At 31.0% G+C, this 13,964-nt stretch overlaps 1 protein-coding gene across 1 annotated transcript; it reads right to left on the reverse strand.

Annotated features, from left to right (window-relative positions):
- Positions 1-3,056: 3,056 nt before the first annotated feature.
- On the reverse strand, positions 3,057-10,053 carry LOC120146918 (vacuolar cation/proton exchanger 3-like). The gene is made up of 11 exons (XM_039160397.1): positions 10,049-10,053; positions 6,757-6,764; positions 5,253-5,538; positions 5,039-5,106; positions 4,918-4,946; positions 4,642-4,838; positions 4,202-4,540; positions 4,007-4,123; positions 3,871-3,924; positions 3,652-3,768; positions 3,057-3,565 (listed from the first exon to the last, which is right to left on the reverse strand). Exons 3-11 carry the CDS (start codon positions 5,517-5,519, stop codon positions 3,443-3,445), a joined length of 1,311 nt encoding a protein of 436 aa, XP_039016328.1. The 5' UTR covers positions 5,520-5,538; positions 6,757-6,764; positions 10,049-10,053; the 3' UTR covers positions 3,057-3,442.
- Positions 10,054-13,964: the final 3,911 nt, after the last annotated feature.

The raw sequence follows: 13,964 nt of genomic DNA on the forward strand, positions 1-13,964 counted from the left end.
TCAAAACTTTTTTTTTGAAAAAATTGAATTGAATACTAAGTTTATTGCTAGTAATTTGGTTAATAATGATAATAAGTAAGTTTATTAATAATTATAGGTAAATTGCGTAAAACACTAGCATAGCACGTTTAAATATCTGGTCGACCACTATATGTACTTGACCAACAAGTAGAAAGTAGTTGTTATTTTTCGACGAGATTATTTTCCGACGAAGGTTATGCTGTGGAACTTTAATTTGGTTGTCGGTAACGTTCACTTGCAAAAAGCAAAAGGCACAAACAACTCCAACGAATATCGGGAGAAAGTTCGGATAAAGGAAATTTATCTGACTTCTGTACTAAACCAAACACACTAAAACACGCAAGCTTGGATTTAACCCCAAATCTGATATAGATCAAGCAAACGTGATGAAGATTGAACTTATATAGCAACTCATCAGACAATGAAATTCAGATTAGAGCGTAAATCTGAATCAAAATTGAAAACCAAAAACAGATCGAAACCCTAATTTTCACAAAGGTATGAAATCTGCTTGGTGAATTCAACGAAGAGAGATCAAACACGGAAATTCAAAGGAAGAGAGAAAGTGAAAACGGATCCAAACACGGAATTGAAGAACAGTGCAAAACTAATAAGGAGGAGAGAGAGGAAAGATTGTAAGCTTTTTACAAATTTTCTGAAAAATCCAGTGAGCCAAACAGATGAAACGAAGGAATCAAGATCAGAAATTTATGAGGTAACCATATACCGCTTGGTGCTTCACCAAAAAGCTTTAAAAATGGTGAGCAGAACCCCCAACAAAGTTTGAAATCAAACAAAGAGTTTGTTTGATTTTTTTTTTTTAGATCTAAGGCTGTGGGTATTGCTGTTTTGAACTCCTCGTCGAGATTTAAAAGCAAAAAACGAAACTATCAAGAGGAAAAACAACAGTTTTAACAGGAAAGTTTCGATTTTTAGATTGAGAAAGAAAAGAGTAAAATGAGAAAAACCCAAAACAAAAGGAAGCAAAGATAATATAATATCCGACAAGAAGAGAACAGAAAGACTGTGAACTATCACCGGATCTTGATGCACCAACCCTTAGAAAAACCATAAATTGAATATGAAAAATTGATTGATCAAAGCTGAAGCTGTGAAAAAGAGTTATTAAAAGGTCTAAAGGAAACTTTTCCATCTACATTAAAAGACTTATTTTAAGATCACCAAGGAAGTTAAACCTAAACAAAACTAATATCCCATATTACAGCAACCCACCAAGTAAAACTGGTGAAGAAACATGTCTATCATCTTTGGAATTCAACCCAGGGGACAAAGATGCCTACAACTCCCACCTTTTTCCGCTTTTGCAGCACTTGCTCTTCCTAAAGAAAACCGTATTTTCATTCCTCTATCTAAATTTCACTCTTTGAGTACACCCTTTTTCTCATTCTCCTTGGCTTCCCGAGGAGTTTTTAAGCGCTCAGCTTTCTCAATTTGTTTATGAATTTCCCTCTCAAGCTTCTCTTCCATATCCAACTTAATTCTTTTGTTCTTCATTCTCTCCTTGAAGAGAGTATCTGAATCTCTATCAGTATGGGTAATAAACCAACATTTGGGCGTCTCTTCGATCTTGCATTTCCCGTTCCTCCTTAATGTACCCCACTGGGTCGAGTTCATATGGACGTGATGCCGGTCATTAATAAACTCATTGTAAACAGCAGTGGCATTGGTGAGATCCACTCATGCAGTGGCATTTGAATCCGTTTTCGTCTCGGCATTGCTTTTGGCACATTTGACAGTATCATCGCAGCTTCTGAAGACCTTGGCTTTGATTCGATTTGCGATTGCTTTAGGGGTTAAGTAATCGTTTTTTCCCATCTGGGGACAAGTACAAAAAAACCTACGGTTTGAAAAAAAATAATCAGAAATTACAATTGTGAACAGAAACAAAAAAGGAAAACAATGAATAAAGATTCTTCCCTTGATTGCCGTGAGAGAGACGAAGGGTTGAGAGGTGATTTTTCTCACCATTTATTTCCCCTAAGATTCAGGTGATAAAGGAGAGTGGAGAGACCTCCAAAGTGATAAAGGAAAGGAAAAGCTTGTGGAAGACTAAGTTAAAAAGTGTCCTTGTGTTTTAAGACTCCAAGGTAACATATTTCATACTTTGATGTGTTTTTTTGCATATTTTAAATGTGATGCTTTGAGTGTTGAATGCTTGTATATTAGTTGCTTTGAGTGCAAATATGTTTCGATGGTATTAATAAAGTTTAAGAACGAATTTGTGAAGTCTGTACAGAATATTTTTCTGGACAATAAATTTAAAAATTTGTAGATAATTTCATGAAAATAATAAGAAAGTGATTAATACACCGTTGTAACCATACTCCAGTATAGTTTCATAAAAAAATAAAAGAATATGTTTTGTGAAAAATAAATAAACAACAAAAATATTAAAAGTTTAAAGGAACACGAATACAAACACCTTAAAAAATAAACAAACGAATACGAACATAACATTGTTTGTTCAAACTCGGTTCATTTACACCCCTAACGATAATGTTAGACATCTAGCTAACAAAAGTTGGATAATCACACTGTAAAAGAAAGACAAAACATAATATTTACACAGATACAAAGAGAGCACCACGCACAAAGAGGAGCAAGACTACAATAATGAAATCAATGATGTATTTTGTGGGCAGGCTCATAGTCCCCCTAATGAATACCATCATCTTCACCATAAAACCATATGGTCTACAAATGCATTTGCAGCAGACCCATTACCCATAATTACCTGCAGGGAATTAGCTACAAATATTTACTTCAGGCTCATGGATTGAAAGAGCGGATGGGACGATTTTTGTCATAAAATTTTCAAATTCTCATATATTTTAGTTTTTCTTTGTTTATATTTTCTATTGATAATATGTTTTTATCCCATCTAAAATTTTATAAATTCGACCTTCTAACGTAAAATTTTGCGTTTGTTACTGTCCCTAAATCATCAACCGTTGGCCCTCTTAAATCACTATATATGTGTGTATACGAATACGAGTGGAGAATTTTAATCATAAGCCAAATGAGAAACAACAAGGATTTTCATTTTATTTTGATAACTGCATGAATTACAAGAGAAACAAAAACAAACCCCATGAGAAAACTTCATTCGCCACTTCTAATACATACATACGCCCATAATTTAGAAAAACAAAGAAATCAACACACAGACAGACCAGAACAATGTGCTGCTGTGTAGTAATTGTAGCCTGTCTTCATTAAGCTTCTACGGTATGCCCCATCTTTAACCAAAATACCTAATATAACATACCATCCATCTCAACAACATAACAACTACATGCGGAGTAGTAATCTGCGAATTTCTCAGCTTTCAGGCAGCCCCCATATATGAAAAGAATAACAAATGCATCAAATCTCCGGCTGATCATGGTTCACAACATCATCAAGCTCCAACGACTGTGTCGATACCCTTGCTGAGGGGTGTTTTCGACACGAAAAAACAAGCCCCGATAACAATGTAGAGCAGTAGAAGAACCAGTCCTTTCATGTAGTGTGAAGTCCCATCCTACAAATTTTATAATACAAGTTGTTAGACTAAACTCAAATGTTATAGGCATGGTTGAAATGAGAGATGATATTGTTGTTATTTACCTGTAAAGTGAAGGCAACAGCGATGATGGATAGCGCGAGTGAGCCGGTTTCAAGGAGATTGAAGTTAAGATCCATCTCAATACCCATAATCCAAGCCACGATAATGCAAAGTGGGACCTGATCAGTCAACAACATTGAAATGTCGAGTTTTTAAAACCACTAGTGTCCAAAATTTATTACTAAACGACAATGAAGGGTTCAGTTATTATAGTTTCGTACCACAAACATGGAAATCTGCGTTGCAGACCCTAATGCAACACCTAAAGAAATATCCTGCAATGTTTAAAATGTGTCACCATATTTGCTTTATTGATAAAACAGTTGCAGATGTTCACAGAGATGTATATTTACTAACCAGCTTGTTTTTGAAGGCAAAAATGATAGCTCCTGCATGTTCTGCTGCATTTCCAACAATTGGTAGCAGAATAATGCTGATGAAACTAACAGAAATCCCCCATGAATCCGAGGCATCCTGGAATTTAGTGGATTAATTTCCAATAAGCTGACTTTAATAAATGATCATAAATTCATAATCAACCAAAAGGGTTACCTCAATTGTTTCCACAACATATTCAGAGAGGAGAGAAATGACAGCTGTCATTCCAACTAGCCATAAAAATCCACTCCAAAATCCGATCACTGGCTCTTCCTCTGATAATCCGTCCTCTTCCAATTCCTGTTGGGCTTCAAACAATTGCCGATGTGTGAATAGTTGGAACACCAGGTAAGAAATGTATGCAATCAACATCACAATGCTGCTCGCCCTTGACAATTGCAGTGTAGGGTCGGCTGTGAGAGCGGCCGATGCCCCACTCATTCGGAACAACAACGGCAACGAATGGCACAATAATGCAAGCAAAAGAAGGAGAGAGTTCACATCGGCTTGTCTCTGTCGAAATTCAACAGTGTTTAACACCCAAATTAGCCACATTAAACAAAATTTTGAAGATATGTTAGGTAAGATACTGCCTGTTGAAATTTAACACATACTCTATCATATTTTTGTTCCCTTCTGAGGTTGGCAATACCGCCACAGAAGAGACAGGTCCCAAGAACCAAGAGCAGGTTGGATAGGACAGAACCCAACAGGGAATACTTGACCACATCTATTTTATGTTGGCTTAGTGCAAATATTGCTATGATCAGCTCGGTAGCATTGCCACAGGTTGCATTCAACAGCCCTCCCACTGCAAAATTTAAATAATGATTAGCCAGTCATGGAGAAAAATATATATGTGTGTGTACATTTTATTATTGATAATTTACCTGTTGGACCAGTGTAAAAAGCAATTTGCCTGCAAGTACACAAAAAGGAACTATGGTTAGTCAAAATGAATTCTAGAGATTAAGGATGGATGAAGCAGATATTAATATGAATATAGCTTACTCGGTGAGGAAGCTGACTCGTTCAGCCAATGGTGTAAGTCCAAGTAAACTCAATGCAAAAATCCAGGGCTGTTGATTATTTTACAGGAAAATTCATAAATGTCAGAAAACAGATATAAACACTGTTTTCAAGTGGATGAGTTAATCCCCAATTAATCTTCACCAACCTTTCATAAAACGATGGAAAAAAAGAAAAGAGGAAGAAAGAAACTCACTCTTCCAAAGCCATGGCACTCAGCAAGAATGGCCAATGGAATGGCAAGGAAAAGAATCGAGAGTTTAGTCCCCAAAATGACCTCTTGAAGATTGGTGAGGAACTGACGAAGCATAACATATCGAACCTTGGAAACAAGGGTCAAATCAGACTTTTTCCTCAAGGAGGAAGACGACATGTTATGTGCAGTTCTTCCATGGCGAATCTCCTTGCTACAACCCTTCAGGTTGCCGTTCTCCAATAGCCATGGTTCTTGAAGGGAAGCCATCTTGCCACACTCGGATACCCGACGACAAAAATGAAATGGAGGACCGTGACAAAAAGCAATTAAAGACTTGAATTCTATTTGGACGAGTTCAAGTGTCAGATTGTCACTGTTATAAATACACGACACTCCATGTAGCTTCCAGGAAGTTTCTTAAAGATAATTATGAAAAAGGAATGTTTCAACTGCATAATTGGAGTATATATATATATATGTATGTATTGTGTTGTATGATTTTGTATGGACGTGGTAATAATTAGTAGTAGTAGGTGATGTTATGATATTAACCTGTTCTTATCATATGCAAACAAAATTGCACTTCCCTTGATGCACTAATGAAAGTAAATCCAAATTTTTTTAAACTCGTGTATTAGAAATATATACATAAATAAATGTTATAAAATAAGATATTCATAAAAAATGAAATTTAATGTATTTCAGTTTATCTATATTTATATGAAAATAATAATTTACTATAGACATAAAATGTATAAATATATTATATTTTATGTATCCCAATTATTCTTCCAATATACTTAAAAAATTATCTTTGTAAGATAAACTCAAAAATTACAGAGACTACACTAATTTTCCTTCATTATTCCAAATGTTAAGACTTACCCCATATTCACATAGTCAAAATATTTGGTTACTAATTCCATCAACTTTTTACTAAAAATAAATATTTATTTATTAAAGAAATTCATTTATCAAGTAATCATCCATCACTAGAATTATAATAAAATTAAATTAAAATATTAATTATAGTTTGAGTTTATATTTAATATAATGTAGTAAAAACAAGGGTAAAGTACAAATGGTCCCAACTATAAAATGATGCTTTGTTAAGTCCTTCAACTATTAAAAATTATAAAATTATCACTCGACTAGTCATATGTTTCAAACTCATCCCTTTTCGTTATAAAATTGACGATTATCTGAACTCGATTTTAACCTGCTGACTGAGAGATGATAAAATTATATTTTAATGATGTTTACTAGTACCACCATTGCTTTTAAACACTAGCTCGACAGTATAATATTGTAAGCATTGATTTTATAATATAATATAAACTGATAATTGATCCATAAAATACAACTCAAATAGTTCTGAAATGAGATTTTATTATATTTCAGTCAAGATATTAATATTCAGATCAAACAATTGTTCATATTTTTAATAAAAAAATGAATTTATAATATATAAGTAATTATATAATTATTTTATAATTTTTAACAAAATATCTTCTTATAATAGTGGAAAATAAATATATAGGGATGATGAGTCATCGTTTAACGACTAGTCAAAGTCGTAACCTTTACTTCAAAAAGAAGGGAAAATAGGAGCCACGTAAAAGATTTTTAAGAGCCATACAAAAAAAAAAGATATAGATTCTCCAGAAGCAGAAAATATATTGTGTGGCTTTGACTGTAAACAAGTTGTACCTACCCTAGTAGTAGGTATATGTTAACGTCAAGTTTGAGTTGATCTTTCGAGCTATGTAAAGCTTTTACATGTTCCAATATTGTTGTATATTCTTTTCACATGAATGAGACATTTAATTATGCAGTCATATTTATGTTTATGGAAGAAGATGATCGTGCATATTCCGTACTGACTAGCATTCCTCGAAATTTCGTGAGGGAAAAAAATCTTTAACGTGGGGAGCTTAATATATCATTAAAGAAATATGTTATTAAAAATATTATTTTTTTTAATATTTATGGTAAAAAAAATTATCTAAAATATTATTATTTTTATAAAAAAAAATAATATTTTAGATAACTCTTTATTAAATATATTATAAAACCCGATAAAGCGCCTAATAATAACATTTTCGATAAAAATAATAATGTTTTAAGTAATTTTTTACCGGAAATGTTAAAAAATAATAATATTTTCGATAACGTTTTTACTTAGTTATATATTAAGGTTGTCATACGGTAGAACTTTAAAAAAAATTACTTCATGGATAATGGTTTTGAATTAATTTTCGCCTCCGCCTTAGCTTAGTAAACGACACACCGCTTTTTTTCTTTTTTTTATTTAAATATATCATTATCCCTTAAAGTATGATATTTTTATCATGTTATTATTTAATTTACTTTTCAGGATGTTTTAGTGTCTAAAATATAAATCGTTGCTTCGTTTATCCTAAATCATTATCTTCGTTAAAAATATCAAAGATAAATTTTATATTTAGTCATTCAACTATTCCTAAAGTTTTATTTTGCTCACCAACTTTTTTTCCTTTCACTTGTGGATATCATAATTGTTCTTCGAAGTATTGAAACATTTCATCAAAGCTCTTTTAGTGTCTTCATTAATCATTGATCAAATTATTCTAATTTTGGTGATTATGGCATTTTTATCACATACAATGATGGTAATGTTTTTTGAAAGTGTATAGTTGGGTTGAATCTTGTTCATCAACATCTCAGTGGCCGATACGAGCATAACAGTGGATGCCAATTTCAAACCCAAATGAGAAACCTAGAGCCGCCACCGTCGCCACTTGCAACAACAACACCGACCATGGTTGTTGTAGTGAGAATCGACACAATGTTAATGGAATTAAAGAGAAGGGCGTTCTAGTTATTTCATTGTTCTTTGACTTTTTTATCATCTATAATGTGCCGACTACCACCTTTAAGAATACTTTAGATGAGTTTGCCTGAAACAATGGTGTCTCATTAACCTTTTTTCCGATTGGGATCGTATTGATGAATTCATCTCTAGCACCCCACAACTACATGGATTCAGATCACACCAAATACATTAGTAAGGGTGAGTATTATTCGGTTTTAACATATTTAACTGACAATACTGACTTACACCGGTATAAGTTAGTCATTTCATTTACTAAACTATCAACATTGACTTACTTCAGTGTTAGAACACCCCATTAATAATCCGCTCAACTTAAAGCCAATAGATGAATTAATTATTCACCAAACATAGCGTAAATCACTTTAACTTATATAGATAAATAATTCTAATTAATGGATTGAAACATATCAAAGATTTTGTTATCATAAACAAAAAAAACAATGTAATTATATTAAAATGAAGTCAGACAAAATTCAACAAAAGAAAAAAGTTAAGGAGAATGAAGCTTACCCGGAGAAGAGTTAAATAAAGAGGGAAATTCAACAAAAGGGAAAAACTTACACCGGTCTAAGCTATTCATTTCATTTTCTAAGTAACATGTTTGTGAGTTAGACTCGTTAAATAATAGCTATTCATAGATATATTTTTGAACAAGCATCAACTCATATTCAAGCAGCCTTTCATGGTTACCTAAAAAAATTTAATATTACCATTATCATGTAGAAACGTTTGAATAGTTTGTTAAATGAAACAATTACTTATTAGCGACTTATTTGCAAGCAAGATTAGCTCGTAAGAATTTAAAATCTGTAATAATGTTTCAAGTTATTATTTGGGGTGAAATAGTAAGAAAAAAATGAATTGACTTACCATACTTTAGGTTCTATGCTTTGTGTTCATGGTTTTTTAAAACCAGCAAAGGTACCACAACAACGCAATCAAAATTTTTATTACCAAATTTAATTATAGTGAAATTGTGGAAGGTGATAAAGTGCTGCCACCGTTGTCGGTTGCAGCAACAACACCAGTCACGGTTGTTGTAATGAGAATCGACACCATGTTGATGAAGTTAAGGAGAATAATGATCCACTTATCTCGTTGTTTTTTGATGTTTTTATCATCTCTACTCTATCGGCTACCACCTTTAAGATAACATAAAGTTGTAAGGTGGCCATTGAAGCAGACAAGTTTGCTTGAAACAATGGTGTCTCGTTAATCTTTTTTCGATTGGGATCGTGTTGATGAATCCATCTCTAGTCTTCGATTCTTGAGATAATATCTTGGGTTGCAGTTTAGGAGGTGAAAGTCTGATCGAAGAAAGTTTTAATTGTAAAAGACCCATATTTTAGAGTGTTAACTTTTTTTAGCATTTTTTACCATTAATGTTTCATTTCATAGTGAAAATGTCATATTTTAGAGCGTTAATTTTTTCCTATCTAATAGTTTACATCCATAGAGAGGACTTTTTGTCACAAAATAAAACGGGAGGTGTTAAATTTGCTATTTAATCAAACGTTAGGGGTATATTTTTATATTATAATATGTTAATATATATATATATATATATATTTGAAATTTAGATTGTATAACAAAAATATTTCTATGAATTTTATATAAATATTTCTATTTTAATATTATAAGTTTATGTTGTTATAAAGAAAATATATCACAAAAACAAATTGATAAATTTACTTCTAAGTAATTTTATAATATCTCAACTAAGTACTATAATCTTACATCCCTATCATATAAATCAATGTAATGCAATATTCTCAATAATTTGTCAGATAATGTTATATTTTGAGAATCTTATTCCGATAGGTAATATTACGTTATGTTAAACAAAACACATCCCAAGTGTTAGGTTATTTTTTTAAGGTATAAAAAAAGGTAAATTACAAATTTACTCATTGAACTTTACTCTCTCTCATAGTTCACTCATTGTACTTTCAATTTTTTCTACTTTACTCACTGAACTTTCAAATTGCTTCTATTTTGGTCACTATATATTATTTATTATTATTTTGGTATTACATGGAATATTTTTATTTAATAAAATAATAAATATATATATATATATATAATCAATTAGTGTATAAAGTATATATAGACTGTTATAGAGATGCCATATCAATAACATTAAAAAAATTAACTTTTATGTTAATATTTCAATTAAAAAAAACTAACAATTCGATTCTTTTTAAAGAGTGACAGTCCAGTTTAACATAAAAAGAAGAAAAAAATATGAAGCTAATATGACAAAACTTATAAATGTTAATGGCCAAACTTATCTTTATGCCTTTTTTAATTAGTTATACGACATATACTTACAATTATTAATGGAGAGGTAAGAGAATTTTATATGAATCATTTAGCCTGGTGCTCAGTTCTCATACAATGTGTCCTTTCAGTTCTTTTATATCTAAGGTGTGGTTGTTTCATGTAATTTATTTTTTTTTAAATATTTTCTCATATAAGGTATGATTTGATCAATGTAATCTTTTTCCAAGTCAAGATTTGTATTTTATTAATCAGTACAGAGCGGTACATATGTAAATCTAATATTACTAAATTAGAAAACACGATATATTACATTAAATATAATATAAACTAACCTATAAATCTGTAACAAAAACCTCTTTAAAAATCACCAAAAAAAATCATTTTTGGGTTTATTAAGAATTAATTAATTTCAAATTATTATATACGTTCCTTTTGATAAAATTGGTTTTCCTTTTACTATTTTAATGTGGTCTTATAGTAATATATGTTCAATATTTTAGTCTGATACAATTTTATAGAAAATATTGTTTAAATCCAAATTACTTCAAACGTATCACCCTTCATCATTAAAATTACTTTATAAATTCATAACTGAAGATATTTTTATATCGTGTTTTAATTAATATTTTTTGTGTCTTGTAGTCATGTATGTTTTTTTCGCCCTTTCAGTTTCCAGGGCTTCGCTCTGATTAATCTGGACTAGTCTGTGTCGCACACTTGGATCTAAAGGGTGAGTCTTTCAGCGGGGATTTTCCACATACACAAAGACTCGAACTCGAGACTTGCTTAAGCGATATCAAATTGCTTACCACTTAAACTAATTTCGTTCGTGTATATATATATATATATATTATCAACTTTATATTTCAACTAAATGTCAAGTATGGAAGGTGGAAAGAAGTTTCCACGTTAAAGAAAAAAATCAACCGAAAATCCTTTCCTCCAGCTATAAAAATAAAAGAATAATCTTCTTCAATTCTAACACTAAAAGGTTTTGAAATGCAATGTTTTACTCCTCAAAATGCTCTCCGTCGGGTAGGGTTGCTTCCACAATTATTTTTCGAAAAGCAAAGGAAAAAAACAACATCTGTTCATGTATAATTCATTACCATTATTTGTTATTTTATTTTATTTTTCATAAAGTTGGTGGGCGTTGGTAGGTATAATGCATTAATATTATCTTTTTCATTTTGCATGGAATTTTTATTATTAATTAATATCAAGATAATTGTTTAAACATTACTTTTTTTCATTTAGGTGACTAATTTTTTTGGTCAATTTAGATGCATAACGTTTCTAACATTACATTTTTAATTGCCTCGGCACGTGTCATCTAACGACATAATTTAACGACAATCACGATCCAGACACCTAAAAATGTAATGTTGAAAATGTAAGGGACCTGAATTGACCAAAAAATAATTTAGACACCTAAATAGGAAAGAGTGTATAGTTTGGACACATTTTTATATTCATCCTATTAATAATTTTTTGAGGATAAGTGGAGCTAACTTCAGTTATGGAGCAGTTAATTATGGAGGAGATTTAAGTGTAAGGTACGAATTTGACAAAACGACTCAAAACCCTATATTTGCATAAAGATTTAGGTCTGATTGTTTAAGTTTGTATTACTATTTTGGGGAGTTAATTCACCCTCATTTTAAATTGGTCTCTAAACTTTTAAATATTTTAATTTTAATCTTAGACTATGACTATCATTCTAAATTAGTCCTTAAACTTTTGAACATTTCAATTCCATCCCCAAACTATGGTATTCATTTTCAAATTGATCCCAAACTTTTCAAACATTCCAATTTCATCCCAAATTATATATATATACTAATCACATCCATGTTTAATAAAATTGTTAGGCCAAGTTATATTATTATATGTTTTAAAAACCAAATATAGGTTAAATTATGGTTGAAACTAGTTATATTTGCATGAATTTGGGGATGAATTGGGATATTCAAAAGTTTAAGGACTAATTTAAAATGAGAGTCATAGTTTGAGGATGAAATTAAAATATTTAAAAGTTTAAAGACCAATTTGAAATGAAGGTTATAGTTTGGGGGACATGTGGTGCAATTAGTTCTTATTTTTGGGTATGATTGCTTCAGTTCAAATTAGTTTTTTATATAATCAAATTAGATTGAATCAAAATCTAAAATTCAAGTTAAAACTAATTGGTTTTGCTTGTTGAAGGGATTCGAAGAGCAATGGCATGTTTCATGAAACTATTTTTGTAGGAGATGATGATGAAAATTTCATTATCAAGTTGATTTTGGTGCAAATACCCGTTGGTTATAGGCAAGAGGTATGAAGCCAATAGGGGCAGAAAATCATCACTGAAATCTTATTGTCTTCATTAATATTCCCAAAGATATTGCCCCCACAAGCATGTGCTAATAGCCAGGTACAACTTCCCGGAAGTTTCCTCTCCATCACATTCAAATTGTAGCATTGTTTCATGCAAATAATAGAGGTCTCCGCTGTTTCGTACAGAGATTGACACATAATTTTATGTCAAGAGAACAAACTTCCAAAATTTTAGAAGGATGGAAACATATTATCAATATAAAATATAAAAAAATATAAAATATATGATAACTTAAAATTTTTAAGGACGACCATCCCGATCAACCCTTCGATTTATCCATGGGTCCATAATAATGCTACTAAGAAATCAAGGTCCATGTCCAAGGTTTAAGAAATCAAGGCTCATGTCCAAGATTTTCCTACTTTTCATGATATCAATGTAGTGAATTTGTTTAATTTCTTTTTTTTCTTCTCTATTGGAAAAAAAAAACAGAATTATTTGTGCACCGAAACTAGTTATTTCTTGATAATAAGTCGCTGAAATTTAGTTAGAGTAAATATAAGATAATATTTGTTTAAAAATAACTTTTTAATATTAAACGTTCATACTTTTAATATTCATAGTGTTCGAACTCGAGATCTTAAGAAATAACAACAATTCCTCGAAAAATAATCGAGTATACATGGAATCAATGATGGGGAAGGTTGATTACAAGCGCAGTTTCCAGGATGTTTCCACTATACATGTTTTTGATCATGACAACACACAACTCCTAGATGATGATGATATAATATAGCTTTTGGATTATTCGAAGAATTAATCTGATTAATTCAAGTTTAGAGAAATGTGTCTCAGATGATCAAGTTAGTTTAGATTTAGATATGGGATGGAAAATAGTTACATCTTCAGAAATGCTCAGAGACGCTGTTGAATCATTTAACAAACCTGTCTGAAACCACATGTAGAAGGTTTCGGAAGACGAGATTTAATCACTTTCTAAAAATATTTATGCAAACAAACAATTAATGAGGTGGTGATTGAAAACTTATAATACTACATTAGATGATAACCTTGAGCCACCTATTATTATCTTTTGTCCTGCCTTTATGCTACGTCTTTTTCTATTTTTTTATTTTTTTTCGTGTATCCTTCTTTTTTAAAATTATATTTGATATAACCACAACTGATTAAGATAACGTTTATTTATTATCATGTTGATTTCTCATACTTTAAA

This window comes from Hibiscus syriacus, unplaced genomic scaffold (genome assembly GCF_006381635.1).
Source record: "Hibiscus syriacus cultivar Baekdansim isolate YM2019G1 unplaced genomic scaffold, ASM638163v2 tig00110931_pilon, whole genome shotgun sequence".
NCBI lineage: Eukaryota > Viridiplantae > Streptophyta > Magnoliopsida > Malvales > Malvaceae > Hibiscus > Hibiscus syriacus.

Excerpts from the sequence above, each read along its gene's own strand:
- LOC120146918 (XM_039160397.1), bottom strand. The coding sequence starts at position 5,519 with ATGGCTTCCCTTCAAGAACCATGGCTATTGGAGAACGGCAACCTGAAG. Across the intron at positions 5,107-5,252 it reads AGTGCCATGGCTTTGGAAGA|CCCTGGATTTTTGCATTGAG; the intron begins GTGAGTTTCTTT and ends AATAATCAACAG. Across the intron at positions 3,925-4,006 it reads TTGCCTTCAAAAACAAGCTG|GATATTTCTTTAGGTGTTGC; the intron begins GTTAGTAAATAT and ends TAAACATTGCAG.